Raw genomic sequence first — 24195 nt, forward strand, 5'->3', positions numbered from 1 at the left:
CTGCGTGTCGACCCACTTCACTTCTCCCTCCCCGTGTTGCACGTGTCCGTAGAAGTGGACGGGGATCATGTATTCCGGACGGGCCTTCTCCCAGGGATTCCCATAACGCAGCCAGTCGTCAGCTTCCTCCACCTGCCAGCCCCCCAAGACCTTCTGGTTGAAGATGCCGAACTCGTAGCGAATGCCGTAGCCATAAGCAGCCAAGCCGAGAGTCGCCATGGAATCCAGGAAGCAAGCTGGGAGAGGCGATGGGGAAACTCACAAAACCAGAATTGAAAGAAGACCAGGATCCAAGGTAAGGTACATTTTAAACTTTGACAAGGATGGAGGTTTGTTCTCCCAGCTTGTGAGTCGGTTTCCGAACGTTTGGTTACCAGGCTAGGTAACATCTTCAGCAGCGTTTAGGGCAGGAGTCTTCAAACCTGGCCTTGTTATGATTTGTGGACTTCAACTCCCAGAATTCCTCAGCCAGCCCTGCTGAAGTCATAAAAGGGCCAAGTTTGAAGACCCCTGGCTTAAAGCATGACTGGCTGGGGAATTCTGGAATTTGAAGCCCACAGGTTTTCAAGTTGCCAAGATTGGACACCCCTGCTTTAAAGTGAGTTTGAAGTAAGACATGGCAGTTTGGTTTCACTCAACATCTAAAACTATGGTTTGTTCAATTGCACAAAAGATAGAAACAAGCCACGATGGGGTTTCGCCGATTGTGCAAACCAGGCCCAGTCTGTCTCGTGAAACGAAGGCGTTGTAGAGATCATTGGCTAAGTGATCTTTTGGGGTGGCACACTGGAGACACGAGGGTCCCCCCAAATCTGTATGAGCTGGTGGTTACTCTGAAATGGCCTTAAAATACGGAGCTGGATTAAACTTGGAAAGGAGACCAACAGGAAATCTTTGAAAGCAGACAGGGTTAATCTTTTCCATATTAATGGCAAACAAACACCATGGAGGGTCTGTGAGACCATTTCAGGAGCTGCATTCAACCCAAATGAGATGGCATTTTATTTTTAAGAACTCTCTCTTGTTAGTTCTCGTCAGGATGGGTTTGTGCAACACACCCAGGCTGAATTTGCACAATAGTCTAGTGTACAAAAACAACCTGACAAAGCTCAGGACCATGAATACATTATAGATCAATCTCCCTAAGTGGGCTAAGTGGGATGTGGGAAACAGCCACTCTAGATGGTCACCTCTATGCAATTCAGGGGGTGGATTAGATGACCTTTGGAGGTCCCACTCTAATTACTGTAAGGTTTTTTTTCAAGCAGAGGTGCCCTTCTCTGTAAAACCCTTCCCGACAGGAAGGATTTTAAAATTAGGGGAAACTGGGAACATCTTTTTCCAACGAACCAACTGTTTTTATTTATTTGTATCCCACCGTTATTATTTTTACAAATTACTCAATTTTATTCAAAGGCCGAAGTTTTTAGCAACTCGTCGCTTGATCAGCTCATGAAAATGTTGCCCCTGAATAAAACGGTTTAGTTGTAAATAGGGCTACCAAAGTTCTTTGCTGCCAAAGGCAAAATCATACAAGATCTTTGCAGCAGGAACTTTGGCCCGCCAAGTGAGAGCGCTGCTGGGTTGCGATCTGCCCGTCGCTGATGATGCCAACCTGCCAGTCGCCCGAGCCCTCCGTTGCCCAGGCCGGCGTCCTCTTCAATCTCCTGCAGCTCCTCCATATCCAAGCCCAGCTGCAGAGGGAGAATAATTTCAGTTTGGGGACCCCAAAATATTTATTTATTTAGTGGTGGTTTCGATACTTTGTTTGTATTCCTCCTTTATTATTTTTACAAATAACTCAAAATGCTCAACATAAATAATATTCCTTCCTCCTATTTTTCCCACCGTAACAACCTTGCGAGAGTGATTGGTTCAAAGTTATCCAGTTGGCTTTCGTACGTAAAGTGGAACTAGAATTCACCGTCTCCTGGTGATTGGCCCAGAGTCACCCAGACGGCTTTCATGCTTAAGGCGGGACTAGAACTCACCGTCTCCTGGTGATTGGCCTAAAGTCACCCAGCTGGCTTTCATGCTTAAGGCGGGACTAGAACTCACAGTCTCCTGGTGATTGGACCAGAGTCGCCCAGCTGGCTTTCATGCTTAAGGCGGGACTAGAAGTCACCCTCTCCCACTTTCTATCCTGGTGCTTTAACCACTATATCATAAAGGTAAAAAAGGATATATGCAGTGTTATCTTCATTTTAGATTTCAAAAGGGTCTCTCTGTCTCTCTCTCTCTCTCTCCCCTCTCCCTCTCTCTCTCTCTTTCTCTCCCTCTCTCTCCCCCTCTCTCCCATGTCTGCTCACCTGGCAAGCTGGCTTCGAGTTGTTCTCCAACCAGCTGACACACATTCTTATTGGGCTAGCTCAGGGGTAGGCAACCTCGGCTCTTTTATGACTCACGGACTTCAACTCCCAAAATTCCTGAGCCAGCGTAGCTGGGCTAGCTAGCTCTCTCCTGCCCTTCCTGCTTCCTGCAGAGATGCAGCAAAGGGAGGAGCCCCACCCAATAAGCTTTTCAGCTCGTGGGAGAACACTGTGAGTCCACTCTTTTTTACACACAAACACACACACACACACACACACACACACACACACACACACAGAGAGAGAGAGAGAGAGAGAGAGAGAGAGAGAAGGGAAGGCAAGTGCCTCTCTCTGTCTCTGTCTGCAAATGGCAGAGGAGGCTGGGAGCCGCAGGGAAAGGCTCAAAGAGCCACATGAGGCTCCGGAGCCGCAGGTTGCCGACCTGTGCACTAGACCAAACCATACCATTCCCCTTCATGCAAAATACGGGGGGGGGAGCCAACAGTACAAACCTTTTCACTCTGCGATCCCTTCTTTCCCTAAATCTGCCCCCTCCCCAGTTTCCTCCCTCCCCCTCCAATCCGTTCAAGAGCAGCTCCCAAACCTGGTAAATGGCTTCGTCGCAGGCATTTTGCAAGCCCAGGTTCACCATGGTGTTTTGCAGTGTCCGTCCCATGTAAAACTCCAAGGAAAGATAATAGATGCGCTAGAAGAAAGGGGTGGAAAGAGGGGAGGGGGTTAGTAAAAAGCCTCTCCCCAAAGAAGAAAGCCGTTTGACTGTCACTGGAGATGGATTTGCAAATCTGAGATTTATTTAAAAAAAAAAAAAAAGAAGTGGCAGTTTGCAATTTGAAAAAAAAAAACACCCCAAACTACACATCCAACACATTCATCTGAAACCTGGGTACGTGTAGTCCTCGCCTTACAGCCATTAATTCGAACCAAAACTTCTGTTGCTAAGCAAGGCCGTCATTAATTTTAGCTTTTTTTTCTGCAAATCGCCCTGGTCGTTAAATGAACCACGTGGTCATTAAGTGATCTGGCTTCCTCCCCCGTTTTGACTTTGCTTGTCGGAAGTGTCTGGGAAGACAGCAAATGAACCCCGGGATATGGCAGTTGTAAATATATGCTTGGTTGCCAACTGCCCAAAGTTTTGACTGTAGGGACGCTGCAAGGGTCGTAAGGGCAAGGACCCACATTAAATGGATGGCCATAAGTCAAGGACAGTACCTGTATTGTGTGCATGCAGCTTTTGTGGGCTGGGGGAGTCACAAGAGGATGCAATGGTGCATTCCTACATCAAATGGTGTCCAAATCAGAAGCCCTATTTGGCTTCAACACAGTAGAAAAATTCTCACCACCTATTAAGAAAATCACCCAGGTGCTTTTTTCCAAAAAGCAACCTGGGTGGTTTTTTTAAAAAAAATGTTTTGCTTCTCACTCAAGAAGCTTCTCCAGTTCTAACTGACTGGTGGAGAATGGGAGGATAAAATCCTCCACCAGTTAGAGCTGAAGAAGCTTCTTGAATGAGAAGTGAAATGTCTTCAAAGAAAGAAACTCAAGGAAATCCAGTTGCCTTTTGGAAAAAAAAAAAAAAAGCACCTTTGGGACAAGCATGACTGGATGATTGAGACGCTCCACAGACATACTAAGAAAACAAGCTGTATTTTCCAAACACATAGGAACACACATGATCCCATTTACGTCTGGACTAATGTGAAACTGCAAACCCAGGCCACTCGGAACTGAGTTTGAGTCCTCCATCCTTTTATCTGAAGCTGATCTTTGCACGCAAAGTGGGCGATAATTAAAGGGCTGCATTTCCAGCGCTGTTATCACCGCCAAGTGGCAAACCCCGAGGAGAGAAGTTGTCCAGAGCTGAAAACTTGGCACCGTCTGGCTTAAAATTTTAGCAGAAGGCCCGTCCATCCACCCAGCCTGCCCTCCGGCTTTCAAGGTCTCCAAAAGGACCTCCTTTCACAAGGCCAACGGATGCTACATTGTCCATCACGCCGGTTAAGTAAACCGCACCTCTCTTTGCACGCAATCCGTGGACTCACACCATCGTGGTTTATATCAAAGGGGAATGCATTGACCTGGATGAGAAAGCCCTGAATTTTGCAAAAGCCTAAAAAAAAAAAACTTGGAGAAGAAAAAAAAAACACTCCTCTGGAGAGAAAGTCCCAGAAAGCAACGAAGGAGAACAGAGCTACCTCCCTCAATAATTTAGCAGGATAGAAAAGGTTTCTATACCGCAAGATTTTATTACACTCTCGCTCATTGTGATGATGGTTTATTCCAGGACTTTCCCAACTTAGCAACTTTTAAGACTTGTGGATTTCAGCTCCCAGAATCCCCCAGCCATCCCACTGGTTTTTATTTCACTGGTTGCAGGAATGGATTCACTTAATGACCATTAAAGCCTGAGAAAAAAAGGTAAAATTGTCTGCCACTCATTTAATGACTGCCTCGCTTAGCAACAGAAGTTCTGGTTCCAGTTCTGGTTGCAAGGCGAGGACTACGTGTACCCGGGTTTCAGATGAATGTATTGGACGTGTAGCTTTGGGTATTTTTGCAAAGAACTAGTTACTTGGCCCTGTTCACGCGGCATACAGGTAGTCCTCGACTTACGATCACAATTGAGGCCAACATTTCTGTTGCTAAGTATGTTTTTGCCCCATTTTACGATTTTTCTTGCCAGAGTTGTTAAAGTGAATCACTGCAGTTAAGTTAGTAACCCGGTTATTAAGCGAACCTCGCTTCCCCGTTGACTTTGCTTGTCAGATGATGGCAAAAAGGGATCGCGTGAGTCGCCCTCCCCCCCCCGGACCCTGTGTCCGTCATAAATATGAGTCAGTTGCCAAGCGTCCGAATTTTGATCAATTGGCAATGCTGGCAATGATCCGTGCGAAAAACAGTCCTTTTTTCAATGCCGTTGTAATTTTGAACGGTCACTAAACAAACTGGCAAGTTGAGGGCTACCTGTATTTAACTCAGTCGGGCAAAAGTTCCGTGGCTGCATCTGCAGAACCTGAGTTTATGGGTCGTGTGAAGGCAACCCATTTGCGTTTAGGACTGAATGCATCGTGCAATACACACTCGACCCTAGGAACTGGGCAAATACAGCCATAATGCCCACCCCCCGGAAAGAGAGATTTGTCTGCTGCAAGACACCCCCCCCCAAGCTGTGCAAGGGGACCATCCCCCCCCAGAGCCTGCAGCTCTTTTCCTGACCTTTTCCCGGCCAGCTGAGCTAACTCAGCCCTCCATAAGTTTACAAGTGGTGTCCAGTATCTCTTGCAAGGCTCCTGCTGACACAAGCATTGCGGGATTCAAATAGCAAAAGTTCACGCCAAGCCAAATGTCAGGCCGGCTAAATTTAAAGAGTCAAGGCGCTGTTGCACGGGGGGGGGGGGAGAGAGGACCTCCCTCGCAGGGCGAGCGCCCCTCTTGCGAGGACCTTTTTGGGGTGGCAGGACCGGGGAGGGAAAAGCAGGAAGGACTCCCACATTTGGGAGGCGGCTTTCTGCTTTGCATGCAAGGTGGCCGTGCTTTGCCCGAGGTGGTCCTGCTTTGCACACGAGGGTGCAAAGAGTTCTTTGCTGGTGGGAGGGAGGGAGGGGGCAGAGACATGGGTGGCTCTTCCCCTGTCAGTCCCTCATCCCAAACTGGGGCTGTGGTTTCCCATCATCCTGTGCGATGCTATAGAGCTATTAATAGGCCCCTCTGCAGCTCTCTCCCCCCCCACCGCCTCCCCCTCCCCTCAGCCCCTTGGAGTCCTGCCTGCCCATAACTGGCGGGGGGGGGGGGAAATCAGATGCAGACAACGGCAGCCTTGCTGTTGTCCTCTGGAGGCGAAGGACTACAGAGCCCATCATCTCAGCCAGACGCCTAGAGATGATAAGAGCTGGGGGTTCAAGCCGCGGGGTGCAAAAGGGCTACTTTAGGAAGCCAGCAAGGAAGGGCGGGGGGGGGTTGAACCCCAACTCAAGGAGGGTCCTAGGTCCTAGCTCAGTCTGCACCAGAAGGGGATGATGGTCCTGGGGAAGCAGGACACCAGGCGGGCAAGCAAGCTCAGATTCTCACGCCCTTTTCCCTTTCCCGAGCCGGCTGGGCACCACAGGCGCTGTAGTCCCAGTCCCCGAGCGAGCGATCCACGCAGTGGCACAGCCGGCGCGCACAACCGCCCCGCGAGGTAGGCAGGAGGGGAGGGGGGGAGGCCCACCTTGGGGTCCTTCTCGTAGTAGTGCTGCTGGGTGCGGATCCAGCGTCCGACCAGGTGGTCGCGGACGGTGTGGGCGAGGGCGTAGTAGTAGTCGCGCGGCGTGGACACGTTGCGATCCTTGACCAGCGTGAAGTGGAGGTGCCGGTTGAAGTTCTTCTTCAGGTCGGCCACGCTCTCCACGCCGGCCAAGCCGCGCACGCTGATCTGCTTCCTCTTCTCGTAGTCCGACAGGGGCAGCGACATCGCGGCGGGTGCGGAGGGCGGCGGGGCCGGGCTGGACGGGACGGGACGGACGGACGGAGGAGCAGCGGCGCGCTTCTCCTGGGCGCCGGCAAATGCGCCCCAAGCCCCGCCCCTCCGGCCTTTTAAACCCCCGGGCGATACATTATTCATGAAGGGGCGGGGCCGGGTCCCGAAAGCCCCGCCCGCCCGGGTTCTAAGGGCCCAGCGCATTCAAAAGTGGCGGGGCTGATTCGGGGTGGCCCCCGTTGGGTTTTTTTTGGGGGGGGGAAAGAGACTGTTAGAAAGCCGTCCGGCGAGCAAGTTTCTTTCTATCCATCCATAAGAGTCCTCTATCGCTCCCGGGAGAAACAAAACAGAATCGCCGAGTTGGAATGGACCTTGGAGGTCATCTAGTCCAACCCCCTGCTCAAGCAGGAGACCCCCAGCCCACACCATTCCGGACAAATGGCTGTCCGGTCTCTTCTTAAAAACTTCCGTGATGGAGTGCCTACAAGTGGAGAAACATTGCTTGGAACACAATCTAAGGATTGGAAAACCTTTGGAGGTTTTCTAGTCTACCCCCCTGCTCAAGCAGCAGACTTAGTCTATACCATTTCAGACAAATGGTTGTCTAGTCTCTTAAAAGCCTCCAGTGATGGAGCACCCACAACCTCTGGTGGCAAGCTGTTCCACTGGTTCGTTGTCCTCACTGTTAGGAAGTTTCTCCTCAGTTCTAGGTTGCTTCTCTCCTTGATCAGTTTTCACCCATTGTTTCTTGTCCTGCCTTCAGGCGCTTTGGAGAATAGCTTGACTCCCTCTTCTTTGGGGCAGCCCCTCAAATACTGGAACCCTGCTATGTTTGAGGGGTTGCCACCAAGGGGCACACAGCTTCTAGCCCTCCAAGAGAACACGCATCCAGTCCTCATGGCTCCCAGTGCTGTACTGTAAAGGCTTGGCTTCAAATGGGGCTTCAAATCTGTGGCTTTATCTCCTTTTCTGCAGGTCTCATTTTAGTCAAAGTGGGGCAATTTGCAGCTCTTCTGGATGCTGCAGAACTACAACGCCCATAACCCCCCCCCATTGGCATGATCGTGCCTTGGTCACCCCATCTACTGTAAAAGCCCTTTCAGGTGGTGGCCTCTGCTGGCAACTGTACATCTTGTTATGGGTGGGCTCCTTGGTGATGGAGAAGTGGCGTTTTGGCACTGGGTCACCCTGGAAAGGGGCAGCTGCCAGGATTCCTCCAGCCTAAACTCCTGGCAATAGAACCAGGACACAGATACACAACACACACACACAGTGCCTGTCACTCACCGGCATTCCTATATATATATAGTGACTTTCAGAGAAAGGTCACAGGGCTCAGCTGGCCGCAGCCTGGACCATTTAGCCCAGTGTCGGTTAAAGCTGCCCCAAGGCAGGCTGGGAGATGTAGTCCTCTCATACCTGGCCTTTAGGTGAAGGAGCCCCCCCCCCCAAACAGGCTTCCAACTGAGCAATGGATGTTGAGCTGCCCAAAAACCTCTTGAAAGAGAGCCAGTTTGATCTCGTGGTTAAGGCAAGCAAGCTAGAAAGCAAGAAGCCATGAGTTCGGGTTCTGCTAGGAAAGCTGGCTGGGTGACTTTGAGCCAGTCCCTCCCTCTCTCGGTCCAACCCACCTCGCAGGGTTGTTGTTGGGAAAATAAAAGGAAGAGGTGTGGGGTATTTTTGCAGCCCTCAGCTGTTTGCGAAAATACTGAAGGCGAGATACAAATAAATAAAATATGATAAATATAATAAATATAAAAGAATAAAATATCGTAACATAATAAAACAAAACCTCTGAGAGTTTCCCGGCTAGGAATGTGATTTGCAAAGGGGTTTCAAGCGTTCAGGATATCACGTGTCCGAAGCAGAGAGATCCGTGAGCATGCAAGTGGAGGCAATGACCAAGCCAGCTTTGCCCACTTTCTACTGGAAGGGAGGACAGTCCTCATTGTAGACCATCACATTCTCTTCCAAAGGTGTGCACCGCTGGGTTTTCCATTCTTCTGGGGTGTGTTGCACAAACGTTTTCTGGAGAATGCATTTTTCCTTTTGCAAATGCTCCCACCCCCCAGCTCTGAAGGTAAGAGCAATTCTGGGCAGATCCGCGAGGAAAAAGCTGAGCTTCCAACCAAGTTGGCCGGTGGCTTTGAAGGGACCGAGTGCAAAACAATTTAGGCTCAATCCAGCTCCGATCCCAAGGCAACGGAGGAAAATTTCCAAGGGAGGAAGACAAAGAGCTCAATGTCTTTGACAGCTAAATTCTGTTCCTCTTTGCACCAATAATGGAAAAACAATTTAAGACAGAACTCGGCAACTTTGGATAGCTAAGATCTTTTGTGATAAAAGTTCCCATTCCCCTGACATTTTCTTTGCATTTGAATGTTGTTCTTCATATCCATGTAAACGTACCTGAGGCGGACATATCCAGAGTCACCAGATTTTAACTTATGCCCCCAAATATTTCACGTTGCATAGTCCTTGACTTACAATCACTTACAAACTTATGGCCATCACAGCATCCCTATAATTATATAATAAACATGTGGGTGCTTGACAACTGGCATTTATTTATGATGGTTGGAACCATGTCCTCCCCCCCCAGGTAGTTAAGACTACTATTCCCAGAATTCCTAGCTGGTCTGGCTACTGTTTTGAGTAGAAATCATGGGACCTAGAAGGTATCAAGTCAAGGACACCTATGGTTAGCTTTTGATATGTAGGCATCTTGTCTTTTTTACAACCTATAAAGTTCATCAGGTTTCAGTCCTTGACTTAAAAGACTTTCTCCTAAAAGCTTCCAGTCCTCATGGTTTTCAACAGGTGGTCAACTTAAAACAGTCTGTTAGAAAGGCTGCTTTGATACCCAGAATCAAGTTGATTGCTTTGATGTCATAGCTGTCTCTCCTCTGAGCATTACTCTATTCACAAACTACCTGGGATCTAAGCAGGATTCCCTAAATGGCTTTAGGATCCAGCAAGGGGAGGATCTGAGATTTCACTCCAATCGGATCAATCGTGCAAAATCAGCCATGCCTAGTGCAGCATTGAGAAGTCACCAGGCTTCAGAAAACACTGGAGTGGCGGCATCAGAGCCATGAACTTCAATAGCCTGAATTCAATTCCCAAATGATAAATATTGGAACTCGAGATGAAGGATCTGGTGGCTGAGAAGACGCAGGGTGGATTTCTTGGAGCAGCTCAAGACGCCCACCCTGCCCGGGAATGGCAGATGGGACCTTGAACCCTTTTTCAGACACCCAAAACTTGTTAAGACCAAGACAAGGTGCAAAGGCAGCTTTCTCCAGCCTGCTAGCTAAAGGTCAAATATGAAACGAGTTGAAATCCGATCGGCTGGAAAGCTATGCAGGATTCTCCAAGGATGGCAGAGCTGCTCCTGCCGGCCTGGAGAGTGGGACAAAATTTCGGCAAACAGTTTTAAAGTACGAGCACCGTTTCTACGGTTAGTTGGCTTGGAAGGAACTTGGGCTCATTCTGCCTGCAAATGGAAGATGAATTCACCTGTTTATTTTCTCCTGGCAGCAACTTGTTTGGAGATGCTCCTTTTCAGTTCCTTTCAATAAAGATTAAAAAAAAAAAAATGGGGCTTGTCCATTTCACTCAACGGCCTGTGGCTTTGTGTTCAGGGTCAAGCCGCCTATCGTGGCTTGTTCCCTAATTAAAATTCATTGCGTTCTGGCTCAAAATAGAACAAAGCCAGCAAGCTCTGTTATGGTTATTTCCCTCTCTACCTAGCGTTTCTCAACCCTGGCAACTTTTTTTTTTTTTAAATGTGTGGACTTCAAGTTCCCAGAATTGAATGCTGGCTGGGGAATTCTGGGAATTGAAGTCCTCGCGTTTTAAAGCCAGAGAGGCCGAGACACAGTTGGCGCGGACCAAGGCAGGATTCTGAAGTACAACTCCATCATCCTTTGCTTGATGGAAGCAGACCTCAAAAATAACTGAGGCCTCTTGAAGACGGCACTGGAGGAAGGACCCCTATTCCCCCCCCCCACAAGCTCATTATTTTAAACCTGCCTCTTGGTTGGTTGGTTGCTACTCATTTCTGGAGGCTGTTCAAACATCCCCCAGGCTGGCTTGTGATGGGAGAAACACACCAAAACTTCCCTTCCTTTTGCTGCCCGGTTGAAATTCTCCAGTCTCGCTTCACACTCTTATGTTTTTGGCAGGGGTGGAGAAGGACAGCCAAGTCCCTGGGATAGGAGGCAGTAAGAGTCCATCGTCTCCCATCTGTGGACCTGGAACCCAGGCGCAGAACACTAGACTTCAGCCACTTTGAATTAAGAGCCCCCCCCAAATAAAGCCACTTTGAACTAAGAGTTCCCCCCCCCCAATAAACCCATTGGGCTTTGAATGCCACTTCTGGGCAGAGACAACTGCAAACTCTTGGAGGCTCGGAACAGCCTGTTCTTCGCCAAAGGGCGTTTTTGTATTCAGGTGGCGGATAAAGTCATCCACAAAGGGGCTTTCCTGAAATCGTTAGCAGAACACAGAAGTGAATTTGTTCCAATTGTGGAAGCCGTGTTCCGCTTTCTCCAAAACAGCAGCCGCAGGGGGGCAATGGCTGTTTGCACGGCACACTAAAGCCCGTCACGGCCAGGTTCGCTTAACTGTATCGAACGAGCGGACAGGGACTTATAAACTACGGCTTATGGCCCGCCAAGCCAACCACTGCAACCGTTCCTGCTGACCGGCGCTCTGACTTTTTCTGACTTGGATGGTGACTCGGCCCTTATTGCCGACTCTCACAGCACAGATTTATCCGCTCCGGTTCCCGGCAAGCTTCTCGCCAAGGAGGAAGGTTCAAGGGGATTGTTTCAATGCTGAGAAATCCCTATTCGTAAATGGCCCTAACACCTGAGAAGATCAATTTAATTTTTAAAAGGAAACTGGCTTTAAAACCTCATGGCAGCTGCCAGAAAGAAAAAAAAAAAGTTAGGGAGACTGGTGTTCTAGCAGGACAATTCCTGTGACTTTTCACCAGAACCGTCCTCCCCATGACAGACACGTTGCTAGCAAATTGCCCGAGAAACGGGAGAAAAACCCTCTTCTCCTCCCCTGCCTCCAGAGGACCCATGGGGCTGGGCGCCGAGGACCACGGCCTCCAATCTGCGACCTGCGACCGGCAGCAGCTAAAGCCGTTCCCCTTCTAAATGAAAGGGAGAATGCAACGGGGCTATTTTAAAAGCGGCATTTAATTGGAACCTCCTCTTTTCTACGTCGGTTTTCATTCTTACACCAAAGGGGGGGGGCGGCCAGAAAAAAAAGCAATTTTAAGAAAATGGTTACAGGAGACAGGACCGTCCACATACACACATCAACAGAAGCCATTCAATCGAGGGAGGGGCGGGTCACCCCAGCCACAAAACCCTGCTGTGTTAAAAAAAAAAAAAAGGAAGGATAAGGAAAAGTTTCCAGGCTGATGGGACTCTGGGAAGAGGCAGAGATGCCCCCTCTGTCCTCTTCAATCCGCATGGAGTGAAGGAGGCCTTGAAAGGCTCCCCTGGGGAGGCAGGCAGGCGTGGGGGGAAACACCCCTGGGCAGCCCAGCTCCATTTGGTGCCTGTGGCCTCCCCAGAGATCCGTGGACTGCTTCAGCTTATCCTCGGCAGAGGGGTTGAAATGATTGCAGAGAACTTAAAAGAGGTGGCTAAAAAAAAATAATAATATCAATCTATTTGGCAAGAAGAAATGGAAAGGGGCTCGTTAACGCTGTCCTTCCTCCCAAACAACCCTAAGTAAGCCACCGCTTCCGGCCCTTGCTGCCTCTCTGCCTGGGCCTGACCCATTCAGCCAGGAGTTTTCCTCCTCCGAGTTTCTTGGTCTCCCTTGGAGGGGAAAGGAGAGAGCAGGAGTGTCCGGTTCAGAAAAGCGGGCTACTGAAAGAGCCAAGGGGGAGATCTGAGTCACACACCTCTCCGAAGACCAGATTACAAGAGTACAACTTTCCTGCTTTGAGTTTCACGCCAGATCCCTGCCCCCCAGCCCCCAAAAAGTCCAATTCCTGGCTCCGTATTGTTGAGAGAGAGAGAGAGAGTGAAAAAAAAAATATATAACGGCAATAGAAAAACGATTCTTCAGTTCTGGGGAGGGGGTGGTGGGGGAGCAGGGGGCATGCCGAAGGGCGGCAAGGCCGGTACCCCCACCCCCATCATGGTGACAAAATTAGAAGGGTCCATGGGAGGCGGAGGAGGGGGAGGCGCGTACATCATGCCCGCGGAGCCAGGCGGGGGCGGCGGGGGAGGAGGCGGGGCCCCGGGGGGCAGTGGAGGCTGGACCCCGGGAGGCAAAGGCACCATGGAGGGGCTGCCTTGCATCGGAGGGCCCCCCGTAGAAGTTGCTGCCCCCGCCCCCCCCTGCTGCTGCTGCCATGGAGGGATGCCCCCGGTGCCAGCGCTCGTGGTGGTGGTGGTCGTCGTATCTAGAATCGAAAACAGGCCCAGGTCAGCCCCGGTCCCGGGGGGGGGGGGGCTCCCACGTCCCGCTTAGGGAGGGAAATGGCTGACCCCTTCCCGCAGCGGAAGGAGAGGCCTTTCGACGGGAAGGGTCATCCGCTGGAGAAGCCTGGAAAGGTTTTTTTTTCCAACCCTTCCAAGGACTGTGGACCTTTTAGCCGGATAGGACAGGGGGCCTAATCCCACCCCCCACCCCCGGGCGCATAGCCTGAGTGCCAGACTCGCCCTGCCTTGGCTCTGGGAAGGCCACCCCAGAGATCCTACGAGGAGGCTAATTAAGGGGAGGGGGCAAGGAGGGTCCTCCCAAGAAGGGCTCCCCCTCCCCCCCCAAGAGGCAGGCCGGGACGCCAAGCTTGCTGTCATCTCGCCCCACGGAGGGAGACTGAGGAGCAAAATTAAAAGAAGTGCTCTTACTCACTTTGCTGCCATGGCAAGGGAGTACTGCTGCTGGGAGGCGGGGGTGGCGGCTGCTGCTGCTGCTGCTGCCATGGGGGGAGAGGACCAGAGGGAGGCGGGGGAGGCTGACCACTGGGCGGAGGGGGCGGAGGGGGCATCATACCCATCGGAGGCAGCATCATACCTGCAGGGCCAGAAAGCCCATTGAAAGCCCCCGGGCTCACCTCACCGGCAACTTCCCTTGCCCCCCCCCCAAAACAAGTCGCAACTCACCTTTTCCTTGGAGGCGATAGGCCCCAGAGCCCACTGGCGCATTGCCCAGGTACTGATCTTAAGGGAAGGAAAGACCGCAGCCTTAGCCACAGCGGGAAGGAAGCACCCCCCACCTCCCAGACCCAGGGACCAACCAACATTGGGCGCTTTGAACCGAGGGACCTCCCCCCCTCAAAGAAACCAAGAAAATGGCCCTGCCCTGGCTCAGAAGGCCGAGGAGGCCAGCCCCCTCCCTCCCTTGGGCATTTCAGGCTTGTACTCACCCATGTGGTGGGGGCCATGGGGCCCGTGGGGATGTGGTCCCTGGTTCATGGGGGGGTTGTGAGGCTGCATCCAAGGCGGAGGGCCACTGGGGTTGTGCTGCATCGGGTGGCCCCCGTGTCCTCCCATGCTCGACATGGGGTGAGGGAAATTGTGGGGGCCGCTGGGGCCCGTGGGTCCCCCACCGCTGCTGCCGCCGCTCCCCCCGTGGATGTTATGGAAGGGCCTGTTTTCGGAAGGGCTGGAATTCATCCAGGGCAGACGGTTCTAAGAGGGGAAAGAGGCAGACCAAAGGCTCAGACCGACCGTCGGGAGAGCGAGGAGACCATCACGCAACTGGACGTCCTGTCCAAGCAGCGGCCGCAGCTGTACAAAGGCGAAACTGCCCCCGTCGTGGGAAGAGGCGCCACCTTTAGGGACACACACTATGGAAACACCCCCCCCCCTTGACAGGAAACGTGCATCATTTTTCCAACGATGGAAGATTTCGGATGCTCACCGGAGGCGGCTGGCTGTTTCCTGGCCCCGACGGTCTTGGGCCGCTGGGCAGGGGAGGGTTCGACGGTCCGGAAGAGGCTCCCACAGAAGCTGGTACCGGAGCTTCTCCCAGTTCAGCCATCAGAGACAAGTACTCCTTGTCCATGCGGGCTTTGTCTTGGGCCGACTGGGGGTCCCCGGGCCTGTCCAGAGAAAAGGACGCTTTACTACGTCACATACACGGTACTAAAGTGTGAGGATGACCATGGGGAAAGAGAGGCTGCCTACAATGAGAAAGGAGAGGCAGGAGCCCCCAGTGGCTTAAGAGTCAGAGTGGGACGGTTGACGGGACGGTCCCTAATGGATCAGGCAGTTAAAAGTAGCAGCGGGCAGTTTGTACCTTAAGGCTTGTGAGATTCTACTCATCTAGCCTTACAATAAAGGGCTCAACTGGGCTTTTTTCCCGTCTGATTTGCCTCGGAAGACTGACAGACCCCAACACCCTAGAGGTCAACGCTGCTAACATTGGATGTTCGTGCTTTGACAACATATGGAGATGGAGCCCTTTTCCTTCTTATGTTTCACTCTTAGAATTAAGAGTCAGAATTAGATGATACTGGGGGACAGAGGAGGAATGTGCATGGCAGTTTAGTTAGACCTAACAATATTGTAACAAGGTTTTTTTTTTTTTTAAATAAGAGATGATAAGGAATGGCCTGGTTGAAGAACTGGAGGGGAAGCCTGCATTTCAAAATAATTGGAGAAGGTGATTTATGACTGTTCATTGGAGGAGGGAATTGTGCTTTGATACTATATGCTCAGGGGAGGGGAATTCAGATTTTGGCTTTGCCTATGTTTTTTTTTGCCTAATATTTTTTCTATCCTGCTCTATGGAGTAGAGGGTCTCTGATACAAGGCCACCTGAAGAGACTAGAAGCATTTGAAATATGGATTTACAGGCGGCTGTTACGTATAAGCTGGGTTGACAAGATCAGAAATGAGGAGTTGATAAGCCACCTGGGAAAGCCAAGGGAAATCATCAAAACAATTAAAAAACGAAAATTAGAATATTTCGGACATGCGATGCGACACCCCAGAAAAATACAGCATACTCCATTTAATCCTCCAGGGAAAGACTGAAGGCAAATGAGGTCCAGGCAGAAGAAGAACACCGTGGCTTCAAAATCTAAGGGACTGGTTTGGACAAAACTCAGCAGCACTTTTTCGTGTGGCTGCTGATAAAAACATGATCGCCAACGTCCGATAACGGATATTGCACAAGAAGAAATGTACGTGCGGATGCTATGCTGCTCGAATAAAAATTCTTTAAGGTAAACAATGCCTCAAAGTCGTTTGAAGAATTTCATCCGTCGGAACCATGACACTAGGAGGGGATAATCCACCCAAATCTCAGAGGTCTCGAGTGGATTCCTCCAAGAGAGCAGCCCCCAGGGGACGATGGGCAGACCCTTCTATCATTGCTAGCGGCCATGACGTGGGAGAACGGGCACTGCAATTCGGCACAAGCAGAAGCCAAGAGAATGGCGAAGGTATTTCGGAGACTTACCGGGCAAATTTGCAGTCGGATGCTATGTGGCCGGCTCCTCCGCATTTGGTGCACACTGTGTTGTTTGTGATGCTGCGAGTCTCCGTGTTCTGCCACGGACGTAGAATCCTTTGGGGAGAGGGGAAGAGAGAAATCAGAGCTCAGGGATGAAGGAGAAAAAGCTCTTCCCTGCAGAATCCCGCTGAGGCCGTCCCAATCCCTACCGGTTGTCATCTTCACGCAAGGTCCCATTCAGACGGGCCAGCTCCCGGAGCTGCATCTTGCGCAGGTCATTCTGATCCTCGGGGGTCTCGATGCCCTGCTTCAGAATATTCCGGATCTGGAAGAGACAAGAGGCTGTTTCTGCCTTCCCTGAGCACCAGCTGCCTCCCCGGTCCTCTCAACAGCCTCAGGGACAGGCAGAGCTGGGAAACGTATCCGGAAGAGGACCGAGCAGCCATCAAGAGTCTTCCTTTGGAGGCATGCGGCTAGCCGTGCATTCCCAGCCAGGGGCTTTGCTCATCCCAGGAGTTATGCCACCCAACCTCTTGCTGGTTCCCCCTCCCAACTTGAAAGGGGACGGCATTCCAGGCAAAGCCCCCATTTTTCCCATCTTTTTCCTGTCGAACCAGAGACCCTCCTCAGAACAACTTTCCCTTCTGGAAGTTCATAGGAGGGACCGACGTTGGATCAGGTCAGGCTTAGGAAGAAAACCATGTTTCATTGGGAGGATCCTTGGCGCCCACTCCGGTGACTGCTCATTAACTAGTTTCTGTGGCAAACCTTGGATTCTTCCTTTTGATGGACTTTGCATGGGAACATCAGCATCCTGGCATGGAAAGCCTGCAGTCTAACTGTGTAACTATCCTGCAGGATGAACAAGCCTTCCTGGTACTTAGCTGAAGGACTCTCTGGAAACGGTATGAACGTTTGTCTGAACAGCCTCTCCCAATCTAGAGTGCGCCTCAGGTTTTGGGCCTGCACCTCCTGAGAAGTGTACAATCCCATACAACTGCAGGGAGATCTTCAGTTCCACAATGTCAAGCCGTTACTTAAAACCTCTAGCCACAAGGTAACGTCACCATTTTAGAAATAAACATGGTAGTCCTTGACTTATGATGGTTCGTTCAGCAACTGTGCAAAATTACAATGGTGCTGAATGAAGGGATTTAGGACCGCTGCCTGGAGTTACGGCCACCGCTCTCACATGAAAAAAAATTGGGGGACTTGGTAAACAATCCTTCATCCCAGTTCTTCCACGTATGCTTTCTCTCACTGGTACATGGCCCAATTCATTCTTTAAATGACGCACCACCAAAGCTGCCATTTCTCTTCGGCTTACTATATTTTGTTTCGGTAGTTTGGACGTCACATGGCAATAGTTCTGCCTTGCTCCCGAGTGCTGGGCTACGTATCTTTTCAGCCCAAGGCCAGGAGCCCACACAGCCTACCTGCTCCACAGCTTTCTTCACATTCTCCATCGTGTTGGCGGTGACCAAAGCGTGCAGTGGCTCGTCTTCCCCGGGCAACATCTGGCCATCTTTCCGTCCGACCTTTCCTTCTTTGACGGATCCTTTCCCCCTGATCATGATCTTGGCGTTACACTCTTTCTCAATGTTTTTCAGTGTGTTGCCCCTGAAGATGAAGGGATTGAGAGATTACACCAGGCGGTCAATGCTGGACAATCTGCTTCACAGAGAAAGTGTTTCCACCTGTTAAAAGCCTCAAATCTGGGAAATGAGGTAAAGTCTGTCACAAGAATTATAAATCTGAAGGACTTCACTATACAAAGGAATGGCAACAAGACTTATATACCACTTCACGGTGCTTTACAGCCCTCTCTAAGTAGTTTACAGAGTCAGTCTATTTCCCTCAACAATCTGGGTCCTCGTTTTACCGACCTCGGAAGGATGGAAGGCTGAGTCAATCTTGAACCGGGGAGAAATGAACTGCCGAAATGCTGGCAGTCGGCAGTTAGCAGAATTAGCCTGCAATACTGCATTCTAACCACTGCACCAGCATGGAATGATGCAATGGGTTCTAGATGAGCCTCTCCTTAGATTAAAGAACACTATCAGGAAAATATAGTTTCCATATTTCATCTAGAATCAAAGAGCACGTTTGTCCCATTACACAGGTAAAGCACTGCCACCCCACCATTCTCATGCATCTGCCTATTCTGCCTTTGCCATGCCCCCCCCCCCAAATCATCATTGGAGCATTTCCATACCTCGGTCCAATCAGAAGCCCAACAAAGTTAATTTCAGGATATTCATCCTGTGGAATCATCACCTTATCACTCACTCGAGTTGCTGGAGGTCTGGAAAGAAAAGAGAACAAGCATTTTTATAACACTGTTGTTGCCTCCCCCACAAAACGAGACTGCACTGACTTCAAGAGTCTCTTGTGGCAGACAAGCTGAGGGGAATTTGACTTTATAAACACTGGGCAAAATTAGCCAACTAGGTAGCCAGCTACAACTTTTCAGGAAACGGCTGGGATCTAGAAATAGTGACCTTTTAAAGCTTTGACCGTATCCTCCTCAAACATAATAAAAACAATACAGGCAGTCCTCGCACTTACACGTTAGTTTAGTGGCCATTCAGTTACAACAGCATTGAAAAAAGAAACTTATGACCAACGTTCACACTTATGACTGTTGCAGCATCCCCCCCTCCCCCTGTCACGTGAATGACATTTGGATGCTTGGCCACTGGCATGTCCTTGTGCCAGTTGCAATGCCCCGGGGTCATGTGACCCCTTTTTGCAACCTTCTGACACGCAAAGTCAGTGGGGAAGCCAGATTCACTTAACAACTAATTTAACAACTGGAGTTATTCGCTTGAACAAATGCGACAAGAAGTCGTAACGTGGGACCAAACTCACTTAACTGTCTCACCTAGCAACACATATTTTGGGCTCAATTGTGGCCGCCCAAACAGCCCTTTAGACTCTTATCTGACTGACTTATCTGACATACTTGTAATCAGCCGGTGGCTTGAAGTCTGGATTGAGAGCCACCATCTCCGTGATCAGATTGTGCCTCTCTTCTTCGAGCTTCTTGCGCGTCCGGAACTCGCGCGTGTTCAAGCGCTTCCCCTCACTATTGTAAATGGGTTCAGGGGAAGGAGACCTGCAGGGGGAACAATACCCAGTCATTTCTCACGGGACTTAAATAGCCAAGGCCACTCATTAAGTACTGGCTCACCTCAACTCTAGTGCAACTCAGAAAAAAAAAAATTAAAGAGACCACAAAGAAAGGAAGGTGTAAATTTTCAAATCCATTAAGGTGACATGGACAAGGCAGTTGTGGCAAAGCACTGCCAGGAGGAAAAAAAATCTGGGTGGGGTGGGGTGGGGGGGGTTTACTGGGGAGAAGGAAGGAAAACAGGGTCAGACATAGCCATGACAACAGCTCTGCCATGAGTGTGCCTATTAAAAAAGGGGAGGGGGCAGGGAAGATGGAGAAAGTTGATTCACACTGAGAACAAACTTTCCAACTTCATTATTCCACGGAGCCATACATTAGAAAAGACCCTGCCGCAGGAGATAAATCAATGAAGAATTATTCAGGTTAACTTTGGACTTTTTTTTTTTTAAAAACATCAGGAAGTAACAAGACAGGTTAGGCTTCTATCGAATTCTTGCTGGCAATATAGATTAAAGCCTATTCAACTGGCATCATGTGAAAGGGTTAACGCTTCTGTCCTGGCTTTACCTTCACTCTGCTGCTGCGTCAAGACCAAATGAAGCTCTTTATTGTGTTTTAAGAGTCAGAAAGTGGTTAAGGTACAAATTGAGCAAATTGTACCCTTCTCATGCCATATTCTGGGCCTTTAAAACCACTAGAGACAGACCTGCTTTCTCCATAGGGTTCAGGTACCCAGAGAGCAGAGATTTTAACAAAGGAAAAAGTTGCAGTTAAAAATCAAATTTAACTTAAATTTTACCACAGTTGGGCTTATGGTTTATATTTTTTTAAAACCACACCTCTAGAATTCGGGTTAAGATTGTGGATCTTTCCTCCTCCCCCCCAAAACATATTGCAATAAAAATTTAGAATCAGCTGCAAGAAGGGAAGAGATGTTGGTCATGTTATGTTAAAAAAAAATACATCCTTCAAATAATGAAAATCTAAACCCTGTGAGTTTTAGTTAAGACAATCTCTCTTTCTAGCTGGTTAAATGATTGATTACAGCCAGTTGATCCCCATGTCTTCTCAGCCTGAAGTGAACCATCAACACAAGAATATGAAATAAAAGTGTCAGATTTGGTAAGGAGTGATCATGTCTAAATTACACCTCCATTATTAGGACCCAAATTGGCCTAACCAAACCAAAACACGAACATTTTCCCTCATCCGCAGTTGCTAGCCAGTTTTAAAAAAAAACCCATTCGCTAATTTAATAGATAATTTTAAAAGACACATGCAGACATGAATAAATTGATTAAACCTTATGAGTTTCAAGCTTATTATATACCTAATATTTTCACATTTCCAATAATAACAGCTGCCCTTTTGCAAGTACATAAAACAAATTCATTTTTAATAAATGAAAAAGGTATCAAGTGTTTTAACCAGTAGGGTCTCATCCCAAGAAACATTATTCGACAAGAAACTTATATATATGTAAAAGAGTTAACAATAACCCCTTGTTTTGTATTAACTTTCTCATTCACCTGTTAAATTAAAACCAACCACCCCATTTCATTCTTATAAACATTAAAAGAACATCACTCTATCCCCACCATGAAGTTTATCTATTATGTTTAGTCTAAATCCCATTTTGTGATTTAAAAAGCAAGCCAAAAAGGCATTCCTCGGCTCTTTGTAACAGGCAATATAGTATCTCAAGAGTTAGCGTTTAAAACTCTCTTGCAAGGCGTCCAAAAGTTTTAGCAGCCTCATTTTTATTTATACCTCCAAATTGCCATTTCAGATGGGCTAAATTTAAAGAAAGGCTTTCTTCCATATCCCCATTTTTAACAGCAAGAACTGGCTTGCAAGTTGTGTAATGTGCTAAATTATAACTCCCAGCTTGCACCTTCCGAAAATTAATTTTTATAAGCCAATGTTTTGTTTTTTTAAAAAAATCAAACCATGTGCGTGTTATTTATTTACTTAGGGATGACCCTTGATCCCAACAAGACTACAGGTGTCCAATTCTGTGCACTTGTAGGTACATAGTGCTTGGGCCCCAGGTCGCAAGATACTGGCCACTGCTATGTAGTAGCTGTTACCAAAGAAACTGGTTAGTGCACACACCCTTCAGCCACCACTGCAAAATACTGCAAAATCAGCGGTCAGAAAGTTCCCAGACTGCTCTCAGTCAGCAACTGGGCTGAGAATTCCCCAGCGTGAACCTGCGAGAAAGACCTCTGGACTCTGCCAGGACCAGCACTGCACATGTTAAAAATGAGTTGGCCACCATGCAATCTCTGCCCCTCAGGCCAGGATAAGCATTTATAAACCCCACATCAAAGAGGAAACCCGATCTCTTTCTGATCTGGTTTCACACAGTCCCTATCAGTCAGATCTTGGCTACCATCTGCCAAGCCAGATCACTGAAGGCATTTCATTAGGGAGAAATTTCATTGAATTGACATTACGATGCCACCAAAAATTTATTGAAAAAGGTAAAAAGCGTTACTGTCAGCTGGTTAAAACTGTTTCCCAACCTGTCCTCAGGGTTAGGGGGGATGCCCAGGTCTCCTGTGCGCAGTTTACGAGTCAGGTCTTCAATCTGCAGTTGCACTGGAAGAAACCAGGTTAGGAAAGAAAAAAGGATGGAAAAAAAGACAATGTTACCAAAAAACATCTGAAATCTCAACATCAAAGCATGAAGAACTGGAGATTTTTGCAAGGGATGACTGATAACATCACATAAGAATGAGGAGACCTTACAATGTCATGTCATCCAAATAAGTTTTATCAGGAATCCAGAAACGGCTCTTTTTTTTTTTTCTAAGCAAGTCTTAAAAAAACAATTATTCATCAGAAAAGCAAGACATTCATTTGAGATTTTAAAAAAAGGAAGTTTTTGATTGAGTCTGACATCTAAGCCACTGAAAAATAACCACCTTAACTTGATGTTACTTGCTGACAGATTTCCATAGGAATTAGAGTATCATTAATTCTTACTTTTTTTTACATCAGATCAGCCTCAGTGTCTTATGCGTATTACAGTTACAATTCATACCAGAATCATATTTTGGGGATTATGGATTACAGGTTTCTCCTAACTGAGTGGCCCCCAACCTTTTGGGCACCAGGGACCGTGGACCAGAGGGGGTGTGGTTTTGAATGCTGCCTGCATCCCACAGATGGGGCTTCGCTTGTTTGCACAGCCCAGTTGCTGGCATGCCCCGGGGCCAGTCCACAGACCAGGGATTGGGGACCCCTGTCCTAACTCATAAATGCTAAACACTGAGAGCTTATGATTGGTTAATCTTATGCCTGTATCAGCTAAACACTGAAATACACAGTTATGCCAAATCTTAACATGCTTTCATTTGCTGGTTATCCAATTCTGCACAGAGACACCGAATACCTAAAGGCAGGACTAATAAATGTCAGATATTTAGTTACTGTTTTTTTTTAGATCGGTAATATAACATTTTGATCAGAGTGCAAGGCAACTAAGATGACCTCAGCTAATGAAGGGCATCAAGACAAGAGCCACAGCCCTTAAATTCCTTGGTGTAAAGTGGCTTTTGGTCAGCCCCACTGGCATTTACCCGTGGATTTAATTTGGAGGCCACAAGCTAAAGCACCACAAAGCAAAGGTACACCCATTGTCACACATGCGGAAGAATATGGAAGAGGGAGATAACCGTGTCTTGAAAAATCCACTCAAATCCACTTTTGGCCAAAATGGCCCACGGTAAATCATCCGTTTGGGCTGTGGCAGTCACTTTACAGCTGCTGCAAGAAAGGTCATAAAAATGGATCGGGTCACATGGTGACCTGTTTTACGATCAGGTCACAACTTACAACTGTAATGGGCAGGCTCCATTAAAGTTGTAAGTCAAGGACTACCAATAATTTGTGGCAAATGATGAATGGTTTTAAGTTCAAAAGAAAACATTTTCCATTTCATGCTCACTCATACTAAGATCTTTTTTTTTCCCTAGAGGGATAAAAACTGGGAAAACATCACTGGCTCTTAGAAGGCCAAAGAGTTTTTCAGTACGTCACTGGGCTAGTGGGCACATTTGAATTGGGTTTTATGTATGCATAAAATGGGTACCATGGGGGATACAGCCAATCAGAAAGTACCCATTTACCAGGCAGGAACTTAGCAAGGTTAAGTCCCACTACTCTTCCAGTATCCCAGAATACTTTAAAACAAAGGTCTGGGCTGAATCAGCCCACAAAAGCAATGGGCTAATATGCAAAGATCTATTTGCATAAGCAGTGGACACACATGTGAAGCCATTCCCCCCCCCCCCCATGGAGCTGGGAAGGTTGGGGTCTGCCATTTTAAACTCTCTTTGCTTCTTTCTGGGCAGATGAGCACACTTAAATGACGAACCGGGCTATGTGGGACCCAAGGACATTGTGCCAAGTAAAAAATCATGCTTGAGGCAAGTGTTCTGCAGTATGTAAATCTTTCCTGCACACACTGTTTTTTTTTAGTTAAATCAGGCAGGAGAGAAAGCCTAGTAGGCATCAAGGGATCCATTTCCAAACCTAGATTAGAGATCCAGGAATACAAGAGTAGAACAACTTGGAACCTTTTAGGAATATATTAACAAAAGCAACCAATGGTCTATCAACATTTTTCATTCTTTTCCTTTACTGGTTAATTTTATTTGCCTTTCATTATCTTTCACTTATTGTCAAAGCTAGCTGAGTACCTTTCAAAACAGAAAGATGCAATACCGAGAAAATTCATTAGTTTCTGATTTTCATAAAACAAAACCTATACAGAAGGTATCTTTTTTTTTTACTAATCAGAAAGTTAAGTGTCTATAAAAATCACA

General features: G+C 48.3%; 2 protein-coding genes and 1 long non-coding RNA gene across 9 annotated transcripts in view; 1 reads left to right on the top strand and 2 right to left on the bottom strand.

Annotated features, from left to right (window-relative positions):
- Nucleotides 1-6885, bottom strand: part of PYGM (glycogen phosphorylase, muscle associated) — a 29114-nt gene extending 22229 nt beyond the window's left edge. Inside the window, exons 1-4 of the mRNA XM_039366138.1 lie at nt 6535-6885; nt 2914-3015; nt 1616-1694; nt 1-236 (exon numbers count right to left, since the gene is read on the bottom strand). Coding sequence (XP_039222072.1) covers nt 1-236; nt 1616-1694; nt 2914-3015; nt 6535-6777 — 660 coding nt within the window. The 5' untranslated portion in view covers nt 6778-6885. The remainder of the gene's footprint in view (nt 237-1615; nt 1695-2913; nt 3016-6534) is intronic.
- Nucleotides 177-12195, top strand: LOC120318483. The gene is made up of 2 exons (XR_005559524.1): nt 177-295; nt 9752-12195. It is a non-coding gene; the product is annotated as an uncharacterized LOC120318483 (long non-coding RNA).
- SF1 (splicing factor 1) overlaps nt 11979-24195 on the bottom strand; it is a 16862-nt gene continuing 4645 nt past the window's right edge. Inside the window, exons 3-13 of one of the 7 annotated variants that reach the window (XM_039366140.1) lie at nt 21889-21964; nt 19190-19342; nt 18440-18529; nt 17661-17844; nt 16434-16549; nt 16231-16338; nt 14686-14866; nt 14189-14453; nt 13926-13982; nt 13675-13836; nt 11979-13222 (exon numbers count right to left, since the gene is read on the bottom strand). In XM_039366140.1, coding sequence (XP_039222074.1) covers nt 12879-13222; nt 13675-13836; nt 13926-13982; nt 14189-14453; nt 14686-14866; nt 16231-16338; nt 16434-16549; nt 17661-17844; nt 18440-18529; nt 19190-19342; nt 21889-21964 — 1736 coding nt within the window. In that variant the 3' untranslated portion in view covers nt 11979-12878. Of the gene's footprint in view, nt 13223-13670; nt 13837-13925; nt 13983-14188; nt 14454-14685; nt 14867-16230; nt 16339-16433; nt 16550-17660; nt 17845-18439; nt 18530-19189; nt 19343-21888; nt 21965-24195 lie in introns of all 7 variants that reach the window. The other 6 variants (XM_039366141.1, XM_039366143.1, XM_039366146.1 and 3 more) reach the window with 6 other exon arrangements.

The sequence above is a fragment of the Crotalus tigris genome, unplaced genomic scaffold, assembly GCF_016545835.1.
Source record: "Crotalus tigris isolate CLP2741 ecotype Arizona unplaced genomic scaffold, ASM1654583v1 scf7180000020245.1906669, whole genome shotgun sequence".
Classification (NCBI taxonomy): domain Eukaryota; kingdom Metazoa; phylum Chordata; class Lepidosauria; order Squamata; family Viperidae; genus Crotalus; species Crotalus tigris.